General features: G+C 51.3%; 2 protein-coding genes across 3 annotated transcripts in view; both read left to right on the forward strand.

Annotated features, from left to right (window-relative positions):
* The window catches only part of SF3B4 (splicing factor 3b subunit 4), a 6131-nt gene extending 3303 nt beyond the window's left edge, over positions 1-2828 (forward strand). Inside the window, exons 5-7 of the mRNA XM_017546402.2 lie at positions 1454-1468; positions 2132-2305; positions 2417-2828. Of these exons, the coding sequence (XP_017401891.1) occupies positions 1454-1468; positions 2132-2305; positions 2417-2604 (377 nt within the window). The 3' untranslated portion in view covers positions 2605-2828. The remainder of the gene's footprint in view (positions 1-1453; positions 1469-2131; positions 2306-2416) is intronic.
* Positions 2829-6328: 3500 nt separating this feature from the next.
* SV2A (synaptic vesicle glycoprotein 2A) overlaps positions 6329-15326 on the forward strand; it is a 15169-nt gene continuing 6171 nt past the window's right edge. Inside the window, exons 1-8 of one of the 2 annotated variants that reach the window (XM_017546403.2) lie at positions 6329-6566; positions 10360-11329; positions 12554-12734; positions 13536-13687; positions 13783-13916; positions 14595-14684; positions 14908-15018; positions 15192-15280. In XM_017546403.2, coding sequence (XP_017401892.1) covers positions 10708-11329; positions 12554-12734; positions 13536-13687; positions 13783-13916; positions 14595-14684; positions 14908-15018; positions 15192-15280 — 1379 coding nt within the window. In that variant the 5' untranslated portion in view covers positions 6329-6566; positions 10360-10707. The remainder of the gene's footprint in view (positions 6567-10359; positions 11330-12553; positions 12735-13535; positions 13688-13782; positions 13917-14594; positions 14685-14907; positions 15019-15191; positions 15281-15326) is intronic. The other variant, XM_017546404.2, reaches the window with a different exon arrangement.

Genomic DNA, 15326 nt, shown 5'->3' on the forward strand with positions numbered 1-15326 from the left:
AAAAAAAAGAAAGAAAGAAAAAAGGAAAATAAATTCTTGGCTGGGAGTGGTGGCTCATGCCTGTAATCCCAGCACTTTGGGAGGCCGAGGGGGGTGGATCACCTGAGGTTGGGAGTTCAAGGCCAGCCTGACCAACATGGAGAAACCCCGTCTCTACTAAAAATACAAAACATTAGCCAGGTATGGTGGCGCATGCTTGTAAGCCCGGCTACTTGGGAGGCTGAGGCAGGAGAATCGCTTGAACCCAGGAGGTGGAGGTTGCGGTGAGCTGAGAGCACGCCATTGCATTCCAGACTGGGCAACAAAAGCAAAACTCTGTCTCAAAAAAAAGCAAACAAAAAAACCCCAGAAATTCTTGTCTCTTTGTTTCTGCTTTTTTAGATCCTCCCCCTCTTTCTCTGACTCCTTAATCTTAGCTACCACGATAGACTTTTGTCGACTTGTGCGTAGATTTTTGTGCTTGTTTCTCTTGTCTGCATATATGTATAGTTTTAATTGGCATATGATGCCAATTATATGATACTGATGTTGATGCCTCCTAGATCTGTATCTCTAGTTCATAGCTGTTAACATTCCAGATCCTTAATGCTGCCGCTTAATAGATAGTGTCGCTTTTCTGTCCCTCTCCTTCAAACCTATTCCTCTAGTATTCGTTTTTTTCAGGTACTTAATTCATTAATCTGAGAGCTATGTTTGACTGTGCTGTATTACCCCACTCTTAATACCAAGTCTGCTTTATGTCAGTGGCATCTCTCCCCATGGCCAGTGCCCTAGTTGAGTCTCTCATTCCTTCATGTTACACTTAATTTATTGTAGCAATGTCTGGCCATGTTGACTCCAGTTTTCACTAACTTTGATCTACTTTCACGGAGTAAGTTTTGTAAAACACAGATGTGCACACACATGCTCAAAATTCCTCTGTTGCTCCTTTTTACCTACAAAGTAAAACCCAAACTCATTACCATAGCATTCACAGATCTTTATGGTTTGGCCCCTGCCCCTCATTTCCATAGCTGCATTTTGCTCCTGATACTGAGTTACTGGCATTTCCTGGAACTTACTGTGCTGTTTGAGACACCTGTGATTGGTACATGGTAGTCTTTTTGCTTGGGATGCTCTCTTTCCACGATCTTATTCTCCTGAAATATTCATGCTTTAGAATCAGATCTTTGCTTAGACAGTATGTCCTCTGCCACTTTCTCAAATCCTATCAACAGAGTTATCACTCTGCTTGTTGTATACTTCAGCATTACCATTACAGTGCCTAAGTCATGGAAGAAGCAAGCAAAGAGGGTAAGGTATTGAGTGATTGGTTGGTTTCTGCTGTTGGAATGGGGTCAAGGATAGGGAGCACTTTTTACTACCCTTTCTTTCTTTCTTTTCTTTTTTTTTTTTTTGAGATGGAGTCTTGCTCTGTAGCCCAATGGCCTCATCTCGGTTCACTGCAACCTTTGCCTCCCGGGTCCTGGTTCAAGCAATTCTCCTGCCTCAGCCTCCTGAGTAGCTGGGATTACAGGCCTGCACCACCATGCCTAGCTAATTTTTGTATTTGTAGTAGAGACGGGATTTCACCATCTTGGCTAGGCTGGTCTTGAACTCCTGACCTCATGATCTGCCTGCCTCGGCCGCCCAAAGTGCTGGAATTACAGGCATGAGCCACTGCACCTAGCCATTTGTTGTTGTTGTTGTTGTTATTTTTTTGGTGACAGGGTCTCACTCTGTCATCCAGGCTGGAGTGCAGTGGCATAGTCATGGCTCACTGTAGCCTTGACCTCCGAGGCCCAAGTGATCCTCCCACCTCAGCTTCATGAGTAGCTGGGACTATAGGCACTCACCACCATGCCTCGCTAATTAAAAAAATTTTTTTTGATAGATATGGGGTGTCACTATGTTGCTCAGGCTGGTCTCAAACTCCTAGGCTCAAGTGATCTTCCCACCTAGGCCTCCCAGAGTGCTGGGATTATTGGCGTGAGCCCCTGTGCCCAGCCAGCCTTATTTTCTAGACCCTTTTTTCTATATAGACCTCTTTCTGATGTCACTTTGTTTCTAATTTTGTTCTCTTCCTTTCTCCATTTTCTTTGCCCTCTTCTCTATCTTTGTCTCTTTTCTTTTTGTCTGTTTCTTTTCGTAGGGATGTCTCAGATGCAGCTGGCACACCATGGCCCTCATGGCTTAGGACATCCCCATGCTGGACCCCCAGGCTCTGGTGGGCAGCCGCCGCCCCGACCACCACCTGGAATGCCTCATCCTGGACCTCCTCCAATGGGCATGCCCCCCCGAGGTCCTCCATTCGGATCTCCCATGGGTAAGTCGGCTCTAGCCACCTCCTTCACCTGCATCTATCACGTTCCAACAACTTCCTGTAGGTACACCCCTTGTCCTATGCCCTTACTAACTTTTCTTTCACTTCTTGCAGGTCACCCAGGTCCTATGCCTCCACATGGTATGCGTGGACCTCCTCCACTGATGCCCCCCCATGGATACACTGGCCCTCCACGACCCTCACCCTGTGGCTACCAGCGGGGGCCTCTCCCTCCACCCAGACCCACTCCCCGGCCACCAGTTCCCCCTCGAGGCCCGCTTCGGGGCCCTCTCCCTCAGTAAATTCACATTTTCCTTCCTCCTGTTACATCTTCCCAATATCTTTTCGATTCCTTGGACCAATCAGAGATGCTATAGCTCCTGGGGGCTAAGGCACTAGTCTCTTTCAGCACCCCACCCCATTCCTCTTTTTAATGTAACTTTTTCCACTGGAGGTATTACTTTTTTATGTTGGTCCTGAGTATTTTGCAGATGCACAGAGAAAATAAAACTAAACTCCTTGTTTAGCTGTGGTGTTTTCCTTGACAACAGTACCTTTTCTCATTTTCTTTAAGAAGAGATGTCATTAGCCAGGTGTGGTGGTGCACGCCTGCAGTGCACTACTCTGGAGGCTGAGGCAGGAGGATTGCTTGAACCCGGGAAGCAGAGGTTGCAGTGAGTTGAGATTATGCCGCTATACTGCTGCCTTGGCGACAGAGCAAGACTGTCTCAAAAGAAAAAAAAAGATGTTAGAGTATAATGAAAAGAATGGTAAGGAGGAGTAGGAGTGAGGATGCTTACTCTACATTTTTTTTGTTTTTTGAGACTGAGTCTCACTCTGTCACCAAGACTGGAGTGTACAGGTGCGATCACAGCTCTCTGTGGCCTTACCTCTCAGGCTCAGGTGATCCTCCCACGTCAGCCTCCCAAGTAGCTGGGACCACAGGTGTGTGCCACCACACCCAGCTAATTTTTGTAATTTTTTGTACAGATGAGGTTTTGCCATGTTGCCCAGGCTGGTCTTGAACTCCTGGGCTCAAGCAATCCCTCTGCCTCAGCCTCCCAAAGTGCTGGGATTATAGGCGTGTCCACCTTGCCCAGCCGGATTATTGTTTTAAAGTGAGAATAGATGTACCTGGAGATAGCCTGGCAAAAATGAGATAACATGCACTAAGCAATTCATTGCAGCACCATTTGTAATGGCAGTAGATAGGATACAACTCACCTCTCCATCAGTGAAGGGACTGGTTGAATAAACTTTTTGATGTTTATACAATAGAGTACTGTGCAGTCATAAAAAGGAATGAGGAAGATCTCTACATACTGCCGTGGAGAAACCTCCAAGTGAAGAAAATAATGTGCATAGTATGTATGTACAGTGTGCAACCTTCTCTAAGGGTGGCATATATGTATGTGTTTTAATGTTTTTAAAAATGGATAAAGCAGATACTAATGGAAGTCGATAATACTAGAGAGGGAGGGAATATTGAGGAAAGTTGGATGTCTGAATATCCTGTGTTCATGTGTTTTTCATTTGGAACAATATAGATGTCTTACATAATTACGAAACAGTTAAAATGAGTAAATGGAGACTGTTCCATATGTGTTCCATTTGCTTCTGTTTCACAGATGTCTAAGCAGTCAGATAAGGAGTTTGTATTTCAGTTTTTTTTCTCATTCTCAGTACTTCCAAACCTGATTTTCATCACATTCAAATCTGAGTTTGAAGACTTCAGATATTCAATCCAACGGCTTTTTCCTCCCCCCATGTTCTTTGCCACATTTAATCCTGTTAAGTTTCCCTTCCTTCCCTCCCCTCCCCTCCCCTCCCCTCCCCCCCCTCCTTCTTTTTCTTTTTCTTCTTCTTTTTTTGAGATAGAGTCTCACTCTGTTGCCCAGGCGGAGTGCAATGGCACACACAGCTCACTGCAACCTCTGCCTCCAGGGTTCAAGTGATTCTCCTGCCTCAGCCTCTCGAGTAGCTGGGATTACAGGTGCGTGGCACCACACCTGGCTAATTTTTTGTACTTTTAGTAGGGACGGGGTTTCACCATGTTAGTCAGGCTGGAAGTCACCCCTTTCTTGAATTGCCCTCTTTGGCTTATGTAACAATAAACTTAACTAAATTCTAGGCAAGAAAAGTGTGCCTGGCCCTAGGCAAAGTCACCTTAAAGGGAAGAGATGTCTCCCTGCCAGCAGTACTTGGCTATAACCTAATTGAAAATGTTAGCATATTTAAAGAATGTTGTCAGCCTGGCTGTGTGTGGTGGCTCATGCCTGTAATCCCAACACTTTGGGAGACAGAGGTGGGTGGATCACTTGAGATCAGGAGTTCAAGACCAGCTTGGACACCCTGTCTCTGTTAGAAATACAAAAATTAGCTGGGTGTGGTGGCGTATGCCTTTGGTCCCAGCTGCTTGGGAGGCTGAGGCAGGAGAATCGCCTCAATCTGGGAGGCGGTTACACTGAGCCAAGATCCGCCACTGCACTCCAGCCTGGGTGGCAGAGGGAGACTCCATGTAAACAAACAAAACCAAAACCAAAACTTGAAGAACGATCAGCAATGAAAGCCTAGTAAAGGGAGTGTCCCTGAGGCCAGTCTAAGCACCATCCTGGAAAGTGATTCAGCCATCAGATTCAGAGTAGTCCAGGAGTGCTGGCAAGGCTGCCCATAGCAGAGAGGTGGGGGTAGAAGATTGTTGCCAAGAAGAGTTTTCTGGACCCATTGGCATGGCTCTTATTGGAGATGGCCAGATGCCATTAAAGATACAAATCCTCCAGTTACATTGTGCATTCATACATTGACATTATGATTCTGATTTGGCTTCAGAGAGAGAATGTACTAGACATGTAGACATGAGTTTTCAGTCTGAGTGACAGTTAAATATTTATGATAAATTGATATTTATGTATTAGGGCTTTGTAGTTCAGAAGATTGTGAACTTTGTTGGCACGAATGATTATTTCCAAGATCCAGCTTTGGAGCCTGCAAAGCCCAGGCCCGCAACCCTGTCAGCCTTCTTCATGTGTATCTCAGCATTCTGAAACCTCTGCATTTAGTAAGGAAGGGACCTTACTGAAAGGGACCTGATGCAGCATCTAGTCCAAGCCCCCCTTTTCCAGATGAGAAAGCTGAGGTTCACAGATGCGGAGAACTTTAGACTAACAGTTGACAGCTTGTTAGCAGTGGGAACCCAGGTCCGAGCCCAGGTCATTGCTGTCCAGAATGTCCTGACCTTATCTGGCATAGACACATTCAGGATGTATTTCCCCAAATCACTGCATTCCCTCACTCCTACAGTGGGGATGGTCATCAGGTGTCACCAAGTGGCATGTCTTGGGTCTCTGAGTCCAGGTTATTGGTGCAAGAGCAAACGAAAGATCAAAGGAAAAGCTGAAATCAGTTTCCTCCTTCCTGTCTGGGAAGTGCAAGTGTGTGAGTGCGGAGAAGGGTATTGAGAAGGGATCCTGTTTGAGTCATTGGAGCAAATTAATGGAAGGGGAAACGTCGGGTTGGTCAGGTCTGTGAAGAGCCCCTCAGCTTCCCCAGGACTCCTGCTACCACCAACTGAATGGACAAATGAGGTCTGCACTTTTGTAAATAGTAACCTGGACTGATTTTTGAGGAAAGAGATGGAAGGAATCCAGGGGTCTCTGACTCTGGCAGTTCAGGATAGAAACCACACCTTGTTATCTCTGCTTTCTCTAAAATTACCAGGTAAACTTGGAGTCTGAGCACTCCGCATCTGAGAGATTGTTGTGAAAAAGGAGTTTGAGAGCAGTGGAGAAGGCCAAGGGAGGTGTTTTGAAGGCAGCAAAAGCCCCTGAAATTCTTGGGTCCTGCCATCCTGAGACTGGGGTGCGAAGGAAGGGGCTGCCACATTCCCCATCGCCCTGTCTTACCACGTGTCTTCCTAACATCACTGTTTCTTTCTTTAATTCCTTTTATCTTTTACTAGAAAGGCCCTGGGAAGGGCTGTGTGCCATGTCCAGCTGTTCTTGTGACAACCCCCAGCCCCTTTCATCATTTCATCCCGTGCCCTGACTCCCTCCCCATCCTCTTTTCTCCCCCCGCCCAACAATGGTCTCTCCCGATGCTCAGTGGCGCGGGGTTTGGGAGGGGGGGGCGGAGGCGGGGCTGGAGGGGGGGTGCAGGTCTGCATTGCCGCTTCCCTGGTACCCGGAGCAGTAGCCGCTGCCGCCTCCGCCCGCGGCCGGGACCCCCGTCCTCGCCCTGGACTCCTTACAGGGGGATCCCAGCCCAGGTGAGACCCCATTCGTAGTCTCTCACCTCTACCCCGCCCCTGGCAGAAGCATCTTTGCCTTGCCTTGCAGCCATTTTATACTCCGATGCTTTGCTTATGGGGAGGGTGACTGTCCCCTCTCTAGGGGTGAGGGGGGTTGGTGGTGGGTTGGGGATGGACATTTATTTCAGTTGTGCTCTTCAGGACACACACACACACACACACACACACACACACACACACACGTATGTATAATACTGGTGAATGGAGAGGAGGGGTGTTTTTCTCTACCTTAACCAAGTCCCCAGTATCCTCTTCGGAGATTAACGTGGTGGGGGGGTTGTGAGGTGGGATGGGGTTCCCTCAGACTCCTATCTCCTCCTCACCTTGACGTCCCCCCACCACCAGGATGAATGATAAATGACCTTGGCTGGGGCTGAAGAATGGATGCTGCCCCAGTGTGCGCGCCTGGACTTGGGTGGGGGGGGGGGGGGGGGGGGGGGGGGGGGGGGGGGGGGGGGGGGGGGGGGGGGGGGCCGGGGAAGAAGGGCAGGTGAAGGATGGAGGGAAGGGGAGTGAAGAATGGAAATACTGGGGAGACAGATCGAGAGCAGCCAGGTGTTGGAGGCATGGGTGGCGGGGGCTGGCAGCAGTTGCTCCAGGGTGGGGGGGAAGGGGTGTTGAATGAAGGTGGGCACTTGTCTAGCAGCAGGACCAAGGGTGGGGGAGGGGCTCAGAGCAGCGATTTAGTCACTTCTGGGGGCTTTTCCCTTATTCCGGAGCGAGGCGAGATGGAGTGTGGGGGGTCGTTGCAAATGCTGATGGGGCGGTCTCTGCCTGTGCGTGCGGAGGTCTCTCCCTGCGTCCCCTCCCTGCCTCTTCGTATTCCTCAGTGTGTATTCTCGGGTGACACCTTCATTTTTATCCCTCGGAACTGTGGGTGCTCCCATCTTCCTAACCCTGGGTAGGATGTGGGGAGGGGAGGCACAGCCTTGGTGGTCCTGGGTGGGGGCTGAGGTTCAGTGACCCGGCTGTCATGGGGAAGGTGTGCTCCCACACTTCCCACATTCTACCCCCGCCCCCACTGATGTTTTGATAAGTGACAGCTTCTTAATGACCCTGTCACCCGTGAGCTAGGAGGGCCTGGGGATCTGGGTGGGTCCCCAAAGTCAGGGGCTTTGACTGGGAGGAGGGTGGGGGGTTCTGGCCCCTCCTCTGATCCAGGGCTGGATAAGCTGTTCTGAAAGGAAGCATTTGCTCTGGAGTCCCCTGTCTCCACCCTCTGCAGAAAATCTCCTGGGCACATTTTTTCCTGTCAGGTGAAGTCAGCTTGCCTTAAAGGACCTTGTAACCCTGAACCCTGTCTCCTTTAACCTCCACCGCTCCAAGTCTTGCCTCTCCCACAGGCTTAGCCACCCTGTGCTGTTTTGGGGCTAAAAATAGCACCACTTCCTCACCGGGTCAAAGAATTTGTCTTCTTTCTCTGTCTCCTGACCTCCTGGGCTTGCTGGCCCTGGGGGAGCTGGCTGTGGAGCCCTCACATCCCGCTGTGGCTGCGGAAACCTTCTCCGCCCTGCGCGCCCCTCTTGGGGAAACAGCGTCGGCAAACAGGCTCTGGCTCCTGGTGGGTCCTGCCTCCTTCAGGGATGGAGGGGAGATTCTGGTTAGGAAAGAGGGGAAAGCTAGCAAATTGCCATGCACTGAGGGGGTCCCGCAGTGCCAGCTCTTTCATGGGGGTTGGTTGGGCTCTGAACCATGAAGAAAAGGTGACATAGGGGTCACTGCTTCTGGTCACCGTGGTCCACTGCTTACATCTGTCCTGAGGGGGTAAGGCCCTGCTCACCAGGGCTGCTCTCTGAGCCACACAGCATCACTTACCCTCTTCTACCAGGGTGTGTGTGTGTGTGTGTGTGTGTGTGTGTGTGTGTGCTCGCGCATGTGTGTGACATTTAATGAAGGCCCTGGATGGGTGGGAGCACCGGAGGCAGGATATTTTTAGGGGGATGATTTCTGATCAGAATCTAGGCCTGCTTCCTCTGCTCCTGTGAAGGAAGCAGGCTATCCTATGCCTTCCTCTGGAGAATGTCTTTTTTGGGGGGATACCCAAACCCCCTTTATTCTACATCTGTCTCCTACGCAATGCGGTGTTTGTGGACTCCTTCCTTGACTCCTGGAGGAGGAGCAGAAAGGATGAAGGGGGATTAGGAAGGGAGGCTGTGGAGGGATGAATGCAACTGTGGGCCTTAGACCCCCACATTGGAAATGTTGCATTGCCCCAGTCATTTCCATTCTCACCCCATCAGTGGAAGGGCGCCCATCTATGTCATTCTGAGGCAAGGTGGCAGTGGACTGCCATCACCTCTTTCTTTGCTTTCCATCTTTCTTCCACTTTACTTGGGCTCCAGGTCCCCCTTTTCTGGGTCTTTCCTTGTTTTTCTGGAGGCAACAAATGTGGGTCCAGCTGCTGGAATTAGTTGACACATAGACAGAGGGGTCTTAGGACTCTGTTTTGCAAGGATGCTGGACAACGGCATCTAAGTATGACCCCCTATGGTCCCTTGCTGCTTCCTGCTACTTTCCTGTTTTCAACATAACAGGAAGGAAGGAAACTAACACAGAGTATCTACTGTGAGACTCTGTGAGATTACATTCTCACATCAACTCCAAGAAACAGTCTCCCAATTTAATTATCTCCAATTAAAATATATGGACACTGAGGCTTAGGGAGGTTACCTACCCTGACCGAGATCAGTTAGTAAGTGGCAGAGTTGGAATTTCAACTTAGGTCACCTCTAACGGTCATGTGCTTTGCCCTGAACCAGCATTCTCCTTGCCAGTATCCCTTTCTGCTCCTCATTCTAAAGAGCATCCAAGACGGCTTTCGTTTGGGGACCTCATGAGGTAGTATAGGGCATTTCACTATATTACTGTCACCACAAAAGTAATCACTAATATTTATTCATCATTTTTATGTGCCAGGCAACTGTGGTGAGGAACATAGATACATTATATGATTCAATCCTTACTTTCCTCTTTTAAAACAAGGAGAGAGGCCGGGTGCGGTGGCTCACGCCTGTAATCCAAGCACTTTGGAGGCCAAGGCGGGCGGATCACCTGAGGTTGGGAGTTCAAGACCAGCCTGACCAACATGGTGAAACCCCATCTTTAAAAAAAAAAAAAAAACAAGGAGAAACTGAGGCTTGGTCCCTTAGCTGCTATCTGCCAAAACAGGAAGTCATACCCACATTTGTGACTCAGGAAGCTGAGCTTTTACCCATTAGCTTATGTTGAGAGAAATCCCTCCTTGTTGAGGCCTGTAATCATGGAATCTGAGAGAAGGACAGTGGAAGCCCCACCTTCAGATGCCAGCAGCGGACTGACGGCCACAGGTTGGAGGGCTTGTCATCTTACACATTCTCCTCAACTCCACCCCCAGTAAGAAACCCAGGCAAGACTAAAGAAGGGAATTCTGGTTTCTCATATTTCCTGTTTAGTTCTTTGCAGGTTGGTGATGAAAAGGGCTGGGGTGGACTCAGGGGTTAGGAGGAGGGAGGGCTCAGGGTAGGTGACTGTGACTCTGGGGCGAATTCGAGAGGCCAGGCCTCCAAGGTCAAAGTAAGGGGACTTCTATGTGAGTGACCCAGTTGGCCTGGATAGCCATGCCGTTTCAGTGTGTGGATGGGAGCCTAAAGCAAGAAGACCGTCTCTGAACCACATGGTCCAGACGGGGCTCTGGGCTGAGAGGCTTTATATTGGCCTTCTTCACCATCTTAGGACTCACAACTTCCTTTTTCTCTCTGTTATTTTTTTCTAGGTCTCCAGAGGCTTGTGGAAGAGAGCAGGCGATCCTTCCTGAGCTATACCGGCTTAGCCCCCAACCTGGCTCCCCTTCCCCTTCCCCTCCCCCAGCTCCCCATCACCCTTCCCCATCCACACAACTGAACTGGGTATAGGTATCAAAGCTCCTCTCCCTCCTTTTCTCTCCTAGGCACTCATTGGCTAGGACCTTTTTGCTCTTCTTTTTGTGCCTAAAGATACTGGAACACACTTCATCTAAGTAACTGGGGGGAGGGGTCTTTTTGACTCTACCAGTCGGTGAGCAAAAAGCTGAAAAAGAAGCAGGAAGTGGAGGAGACCCGGTGAAGTGCCCCCGAGCCCCATCATGGAAGAGGGCTTCCGAGACCGAGCAGCTTTCATCCGTGGGGCCAAAGACATTGCTAAGGAAGTCAAGAAGCACGCGGCCAAGAAGGTGGTGAAGGGCCTGGACAGAGTCCAGGACGAATATTCCCGAAGATCCTACTCCCGCTTTGAGGAGGAGGATGATGACGACGACTTCCCTGCCCCCACTGATGGCTATTACCGGGGCGAAGGAACCCAGGACGAGGAGGAGGGTGGCGCGTCCAGTGATGCTACTGAGGGCCATGACGAGGATGATGAGATCTACGAAGGGGAATATCAGGGCATCCCCCGGGCAGAGTCTGGCGGCAAAGGCGAGCGGATGGCAGATGGGGCGCCCCTGGCTGGAGTAAGGGGGGGCTTGAGCGATGGGGAGGGTCCCCCTGGGGGCCGGGGGGAGGCACAACGACGGAAAGAACGAGAAGAACTGGCCCAGCAGTATGAAGCTATCCTACGGGAGTGTGGCCACGGCCGCTTCCAGTGGACACTGTATTTTGTGCTTGGTCTGGCGCTGATGGCTGACGGTGTGGAAGTCTTCGTGGTGGGCTTTGTGCTGCCCAGCGCTGAGAAAGACATGTGCCTGTCCGACTCCAACAAAGGCATGCTAGGTGAGACATGGGGGGCGCCAGTCCTATCCCCTCAAACTCTGGAAACCTCCTTGCTCCTGAAAATTGCTTTTATCCTTACCACTGGGTTCCCGGGGACCCTGCACCCAAGATGTTCCCAGGGGGATCAAGGTTCCTCTGCAGAGTCTCCCCTCACACACTCCCTCTTCTTGGCCTTGAATGTGAAAGAGGGGCTTGTGGGAGGGCAGCTGGCGCTTGGGTCGGTGGTGGGCTGCTTCATTCTGCAGGAGGTGGCTGTGGTGGGATGGTCCCTAACGTTTAATGTTTCTTCATAGCTTTCCCTTTTTGTATCCGTTCCCTTTCCCTGATTGGGAAAGAAGAAGCCAGTATCCAAACTCCCTGGTATAAGTGGGGAGCGTCAGTTTGGGGTGGTCGGGGGAGGGGGAGGTCCTGGGTCTTCTATGGCAGAAAAGCTGGTTAGACTTCCTCTCGCTCAGATGGGAGTTTCCAGGGACAGGAGGTGGTCTTTGACGGCCCTCCCTGATAGGGACCCTGAGGAGGGAACGCACAAACTCACAGAGAAAGAACCTAGGCCTTATTCTGCCCGCAAATTGCCGTGGGGTCTTGGACAGGTCTCTTCTGGGGCTTGGTCTGGGCATGGGAAAATGCAAAGTTTGCAGTAGATGATTTTAAAGATTAACTCCAGCTCTGGTTTTAGGAAGGAAGTAAAAAACAAGAGAGTTTTTGGACCAGAGATGTTGAGACTGGAAGGAGTAAAGGATGGATTTTGTGTGGGGGATTTCCTGGGAAGATGAAAGGAACTGGAGCCCCTTTTCCAAGGAACAAATGAGAGCTCTCCTGCTGCTTCGAGGGCATGAAAGCAGGGACCCTGGGGTGGTCTGGGATCCTGGGCAGACCCATTCCTCCTTCAAAGTGAGCCAGGGGTAAGGGTGTCACTGTGTGCGTGTGTGCGTGTGTGTGTGTGCGTGTCAGAGTGAGACAGAGTGAGAAATGAGACAGAGAGAGGAGAGAGTGGAGGGTTGCAGGTTCTCCCATATCTTCATTCTTGCCTTTGAGACCCTGGCCTGCAGAGATGACCTTGTATCTTTGCTCACATGATTCATTTTCTCTCATTTGCTCTAATCTCTTGGTAGACTTAGCTTCTAGAAGTTCTTCAGATCCTTCAGCTCCTGCAGTGCTCGTCTCCTGGGAGAAGGGAGTGTGTCTGCTCACGCCCCTCCGCCTCTGTTCTCCTCCTCCTTCCAGGCCTCATCGTCTACCTGGGCATGATGGTGGGAGCCTTCCTCTGGGGAGGTCTGGCTGACCGGCTGGGTCGGAGGCAGTGTCTGCTCATCTCACTCTCCGTCAACAGTGTCTTCGCCTTCTTCTCATCTTTTGTTCAGGGTTATGGTACTTTCCTCTTCTGCCGCCTCCTTTCTGGGGTTGGGTGAGTGTCTACTTCCTAAGCCCCTTGAGGGCAGGACTGTGCCTTGGTCACTGTTGTATGTTTAGGGCACACCGAATGCACCTTCAATCTGTGTGAGTTGATGGATGAATGAGTTCCTTCCTCCCCCAAACATCTTCAGGCCAGCTTCTCCCTGCCCAGGACATGTCTGCTGCTGTCCAGAATGCTGTTCCACGTCAGCCCACTCCTGAGTCCCCCACCCCACCTCTAGCTCCATTTTTGAGCCTGCCTCCACGGAGAGGCCTAGTGGGCCTCAGCCCCGCCCCTGGGCTCCTGTGGACCTAGAGTTACCCCCTACCGGAGTCTACACATTTCCTGCTTTCCACAACAAACCTTGCTAACACCCACACCTGCCAGAGCCCCGACGCCTTGCCTGCACTGCCCCGTCACTATTGCAAGCATGGCAGGCACGCTTTCTCTACCTCAACTCCAAGCTCCTTTCTGGCCACTCCCACAACCTCTGCCCTTAGAGTCCTTTTGCTTGCCTTTTTTCTCTGGAGATTTCTCCTTTTTTCTGCAATTATCTTCCCTCCCTTCCAACTCCGTAAGTCATTTTCAAGGCTTAAGATTTGCTCCTACCCTTTCTCTGAGACCCGCTTGCCTGCTTCCCATGGTCCCAAGGACGGGTCTTGGTGGCTGGCCCAGCGGGGAGCTTGTAGGGCTTTCTGTGTGAGATGGAGTCTCTTCAAAGCCTGGAAGACGAAAGGGCCTCGAACCCAGAGCAGTGGGGCAGGGATCAGGACTCTGGTCATTTGCTGATGCTGATTCTTGAAACGCACCCAGGATTGGAGGGTCCATCCCCATCGTCTTCTCCTATTTCTCCGAGTTTCTGGCCCAGGAGAAACGAGGGGAGCATTTGAGCTGGCTCTGCATGTTTTGGATGATTGGTGGCGTGTACGCAGCTGCTATGGCCTGGGCCATCATCCCCCACTACGGTGAGCAGCCCTCCGGAATCCAGCCCAGGTTATCTCCCTCCTCCCTCCCCCAGCCTCTGGCCTCTCTTCTGACGCTGTCACTCTCTCTCCGCCAGGGTGGAGTTTTCAGATGGGTTCTGCCTACCAGTTCCACAGCTGGAGGGTCTTCGTTCTCGTCTGCGCATTTCCTTCTGTGTTTGCCATTGGGGCTCTGACCACACAGCCTGAGAGCCCCCGTTTCTTCCTGGAGGTGATGGGGCTGAGCTGTGTGGGGTGGGGTTGGGTGTGGGCTGTGGAGTGGAGGGCAGCAAGGGCTCCTGTGTTCAGACACCCACTGGGGCTTGATTTGATCCTGTTCGGCTGCTTGCCTTCCTCACAGCGTCCACTCTCCAGGGGACTTCATCTTGCTTCCTTTGCCTTGGAATGTATCTCTGGAAGGTTTCTGTGGGTGGAGAAACCAGGGGACCTGCTCACCCATGGGTGACTTAAGATTTTGCAGGGATGGGCCTTGGCCCTGTCCTGCATTTATAGCTCAAGAATGTCCTGCGTTCCCGCCCCTTACACCTTCGCCTCCTAACCCCAGCAGGATTAGGTCTTTGACTGCATGTTTGCCCATCATTTCCCTTACCTTTGGTTTTCACTTTCCTCTGTACCCTGGAATTCCCAGGACCTGTGCCTGCCGTTGTTCTCTGGACAACACTCCCCATGCCCAGCCCCCAGCTCTTGCCCAAGTCTGATTGTCTTGCTGTACCTCAGCTTGGCGCTCTTGCAGAGTGGGCAATGCATGCCTGTCACTCAGGGCTTGGTGGTGATGGAGGGCCATGAGCCATTGTCCTGCGACTCCAGAAGCCAGATGGGAGGGAGGGGTCTGTAACTCTGGGTCAGGTAGGGGCTGACTTGGATGTGGGGATTGTGTCTTTGGCTCTAGAACGGAAAGCATGATGAGGCCTGGATGGTGCTGAAGCAGGTCCATGATACCAACATGCGAGCCAAGGGGCATCCTGAGCGGGTGTTCTCAGTAAGCCACGCCCTCTCCACTCACAGCTCCGAGCCCTGCAGCCCCCGTCCCTACCTGGCCCCTCTCAGAATATCCCCCACCTCAGACCACGCTCTAAGGAGATGTTCAGGGTATCATATCCACCCCATGCCTCCCATTTTGCTAATGCAGGGGAAACTGAGGCAACTGGCAGAGGTTGGGAAGCACAGAGTGTGTGACTGCCCACCCCTTCTCTTGACTCCAGGTAACCCACATTAAGACAATTCATCAGGAGGATGAATTGATTGAGATCCAGTCAGACACAGGGACCTGGTACCAGCGCTGGGGGGTCCGAGCCTTGAGCCTAGGGGGACAGGTAATGGTGGATGGGGTGGTGGGGAGAAGGGAGTGGGAGAGTTGGAGAAGACAGGACTGAAGTCTGTGTGTGGGTGATGGGTGAGCTGAAGGGAGGTGGGCGGCCAGAGAAGTGGGGATCTGTGGGTGCTGGAAGTTAGTAGAGCCAAGGTCTGACTTTGCTTGTCCCTGTAGGTTTGGGGGAATTTCCTCTCCTGTTTTGGTCCTGAATATCGGCGAATCACTCTGATGATGATGGGTGTGTGGTTCACCATGTCATTCAGGTGAGGAGATGGGTGGCTGGGTGGTGTGCGGTGGCTGGGTGGTGTG

Source organism: Cebus imitator, unplaced genomic scaffold, assembly GCF_001604975.1.
Source record: "Cebus imitator isolate Cc_AM_T3 unplaced genomic scaffold, Cebus_imitator-1.0 Scaffold188, whole genome shotgun sequence".
Classification (NCBI taxonomy): domain Eukaryota; kingdom Metazoa; phylum Chordata; class Mammalia; order Primates; family Cebidae; genus Cebus; species Cebus imitator.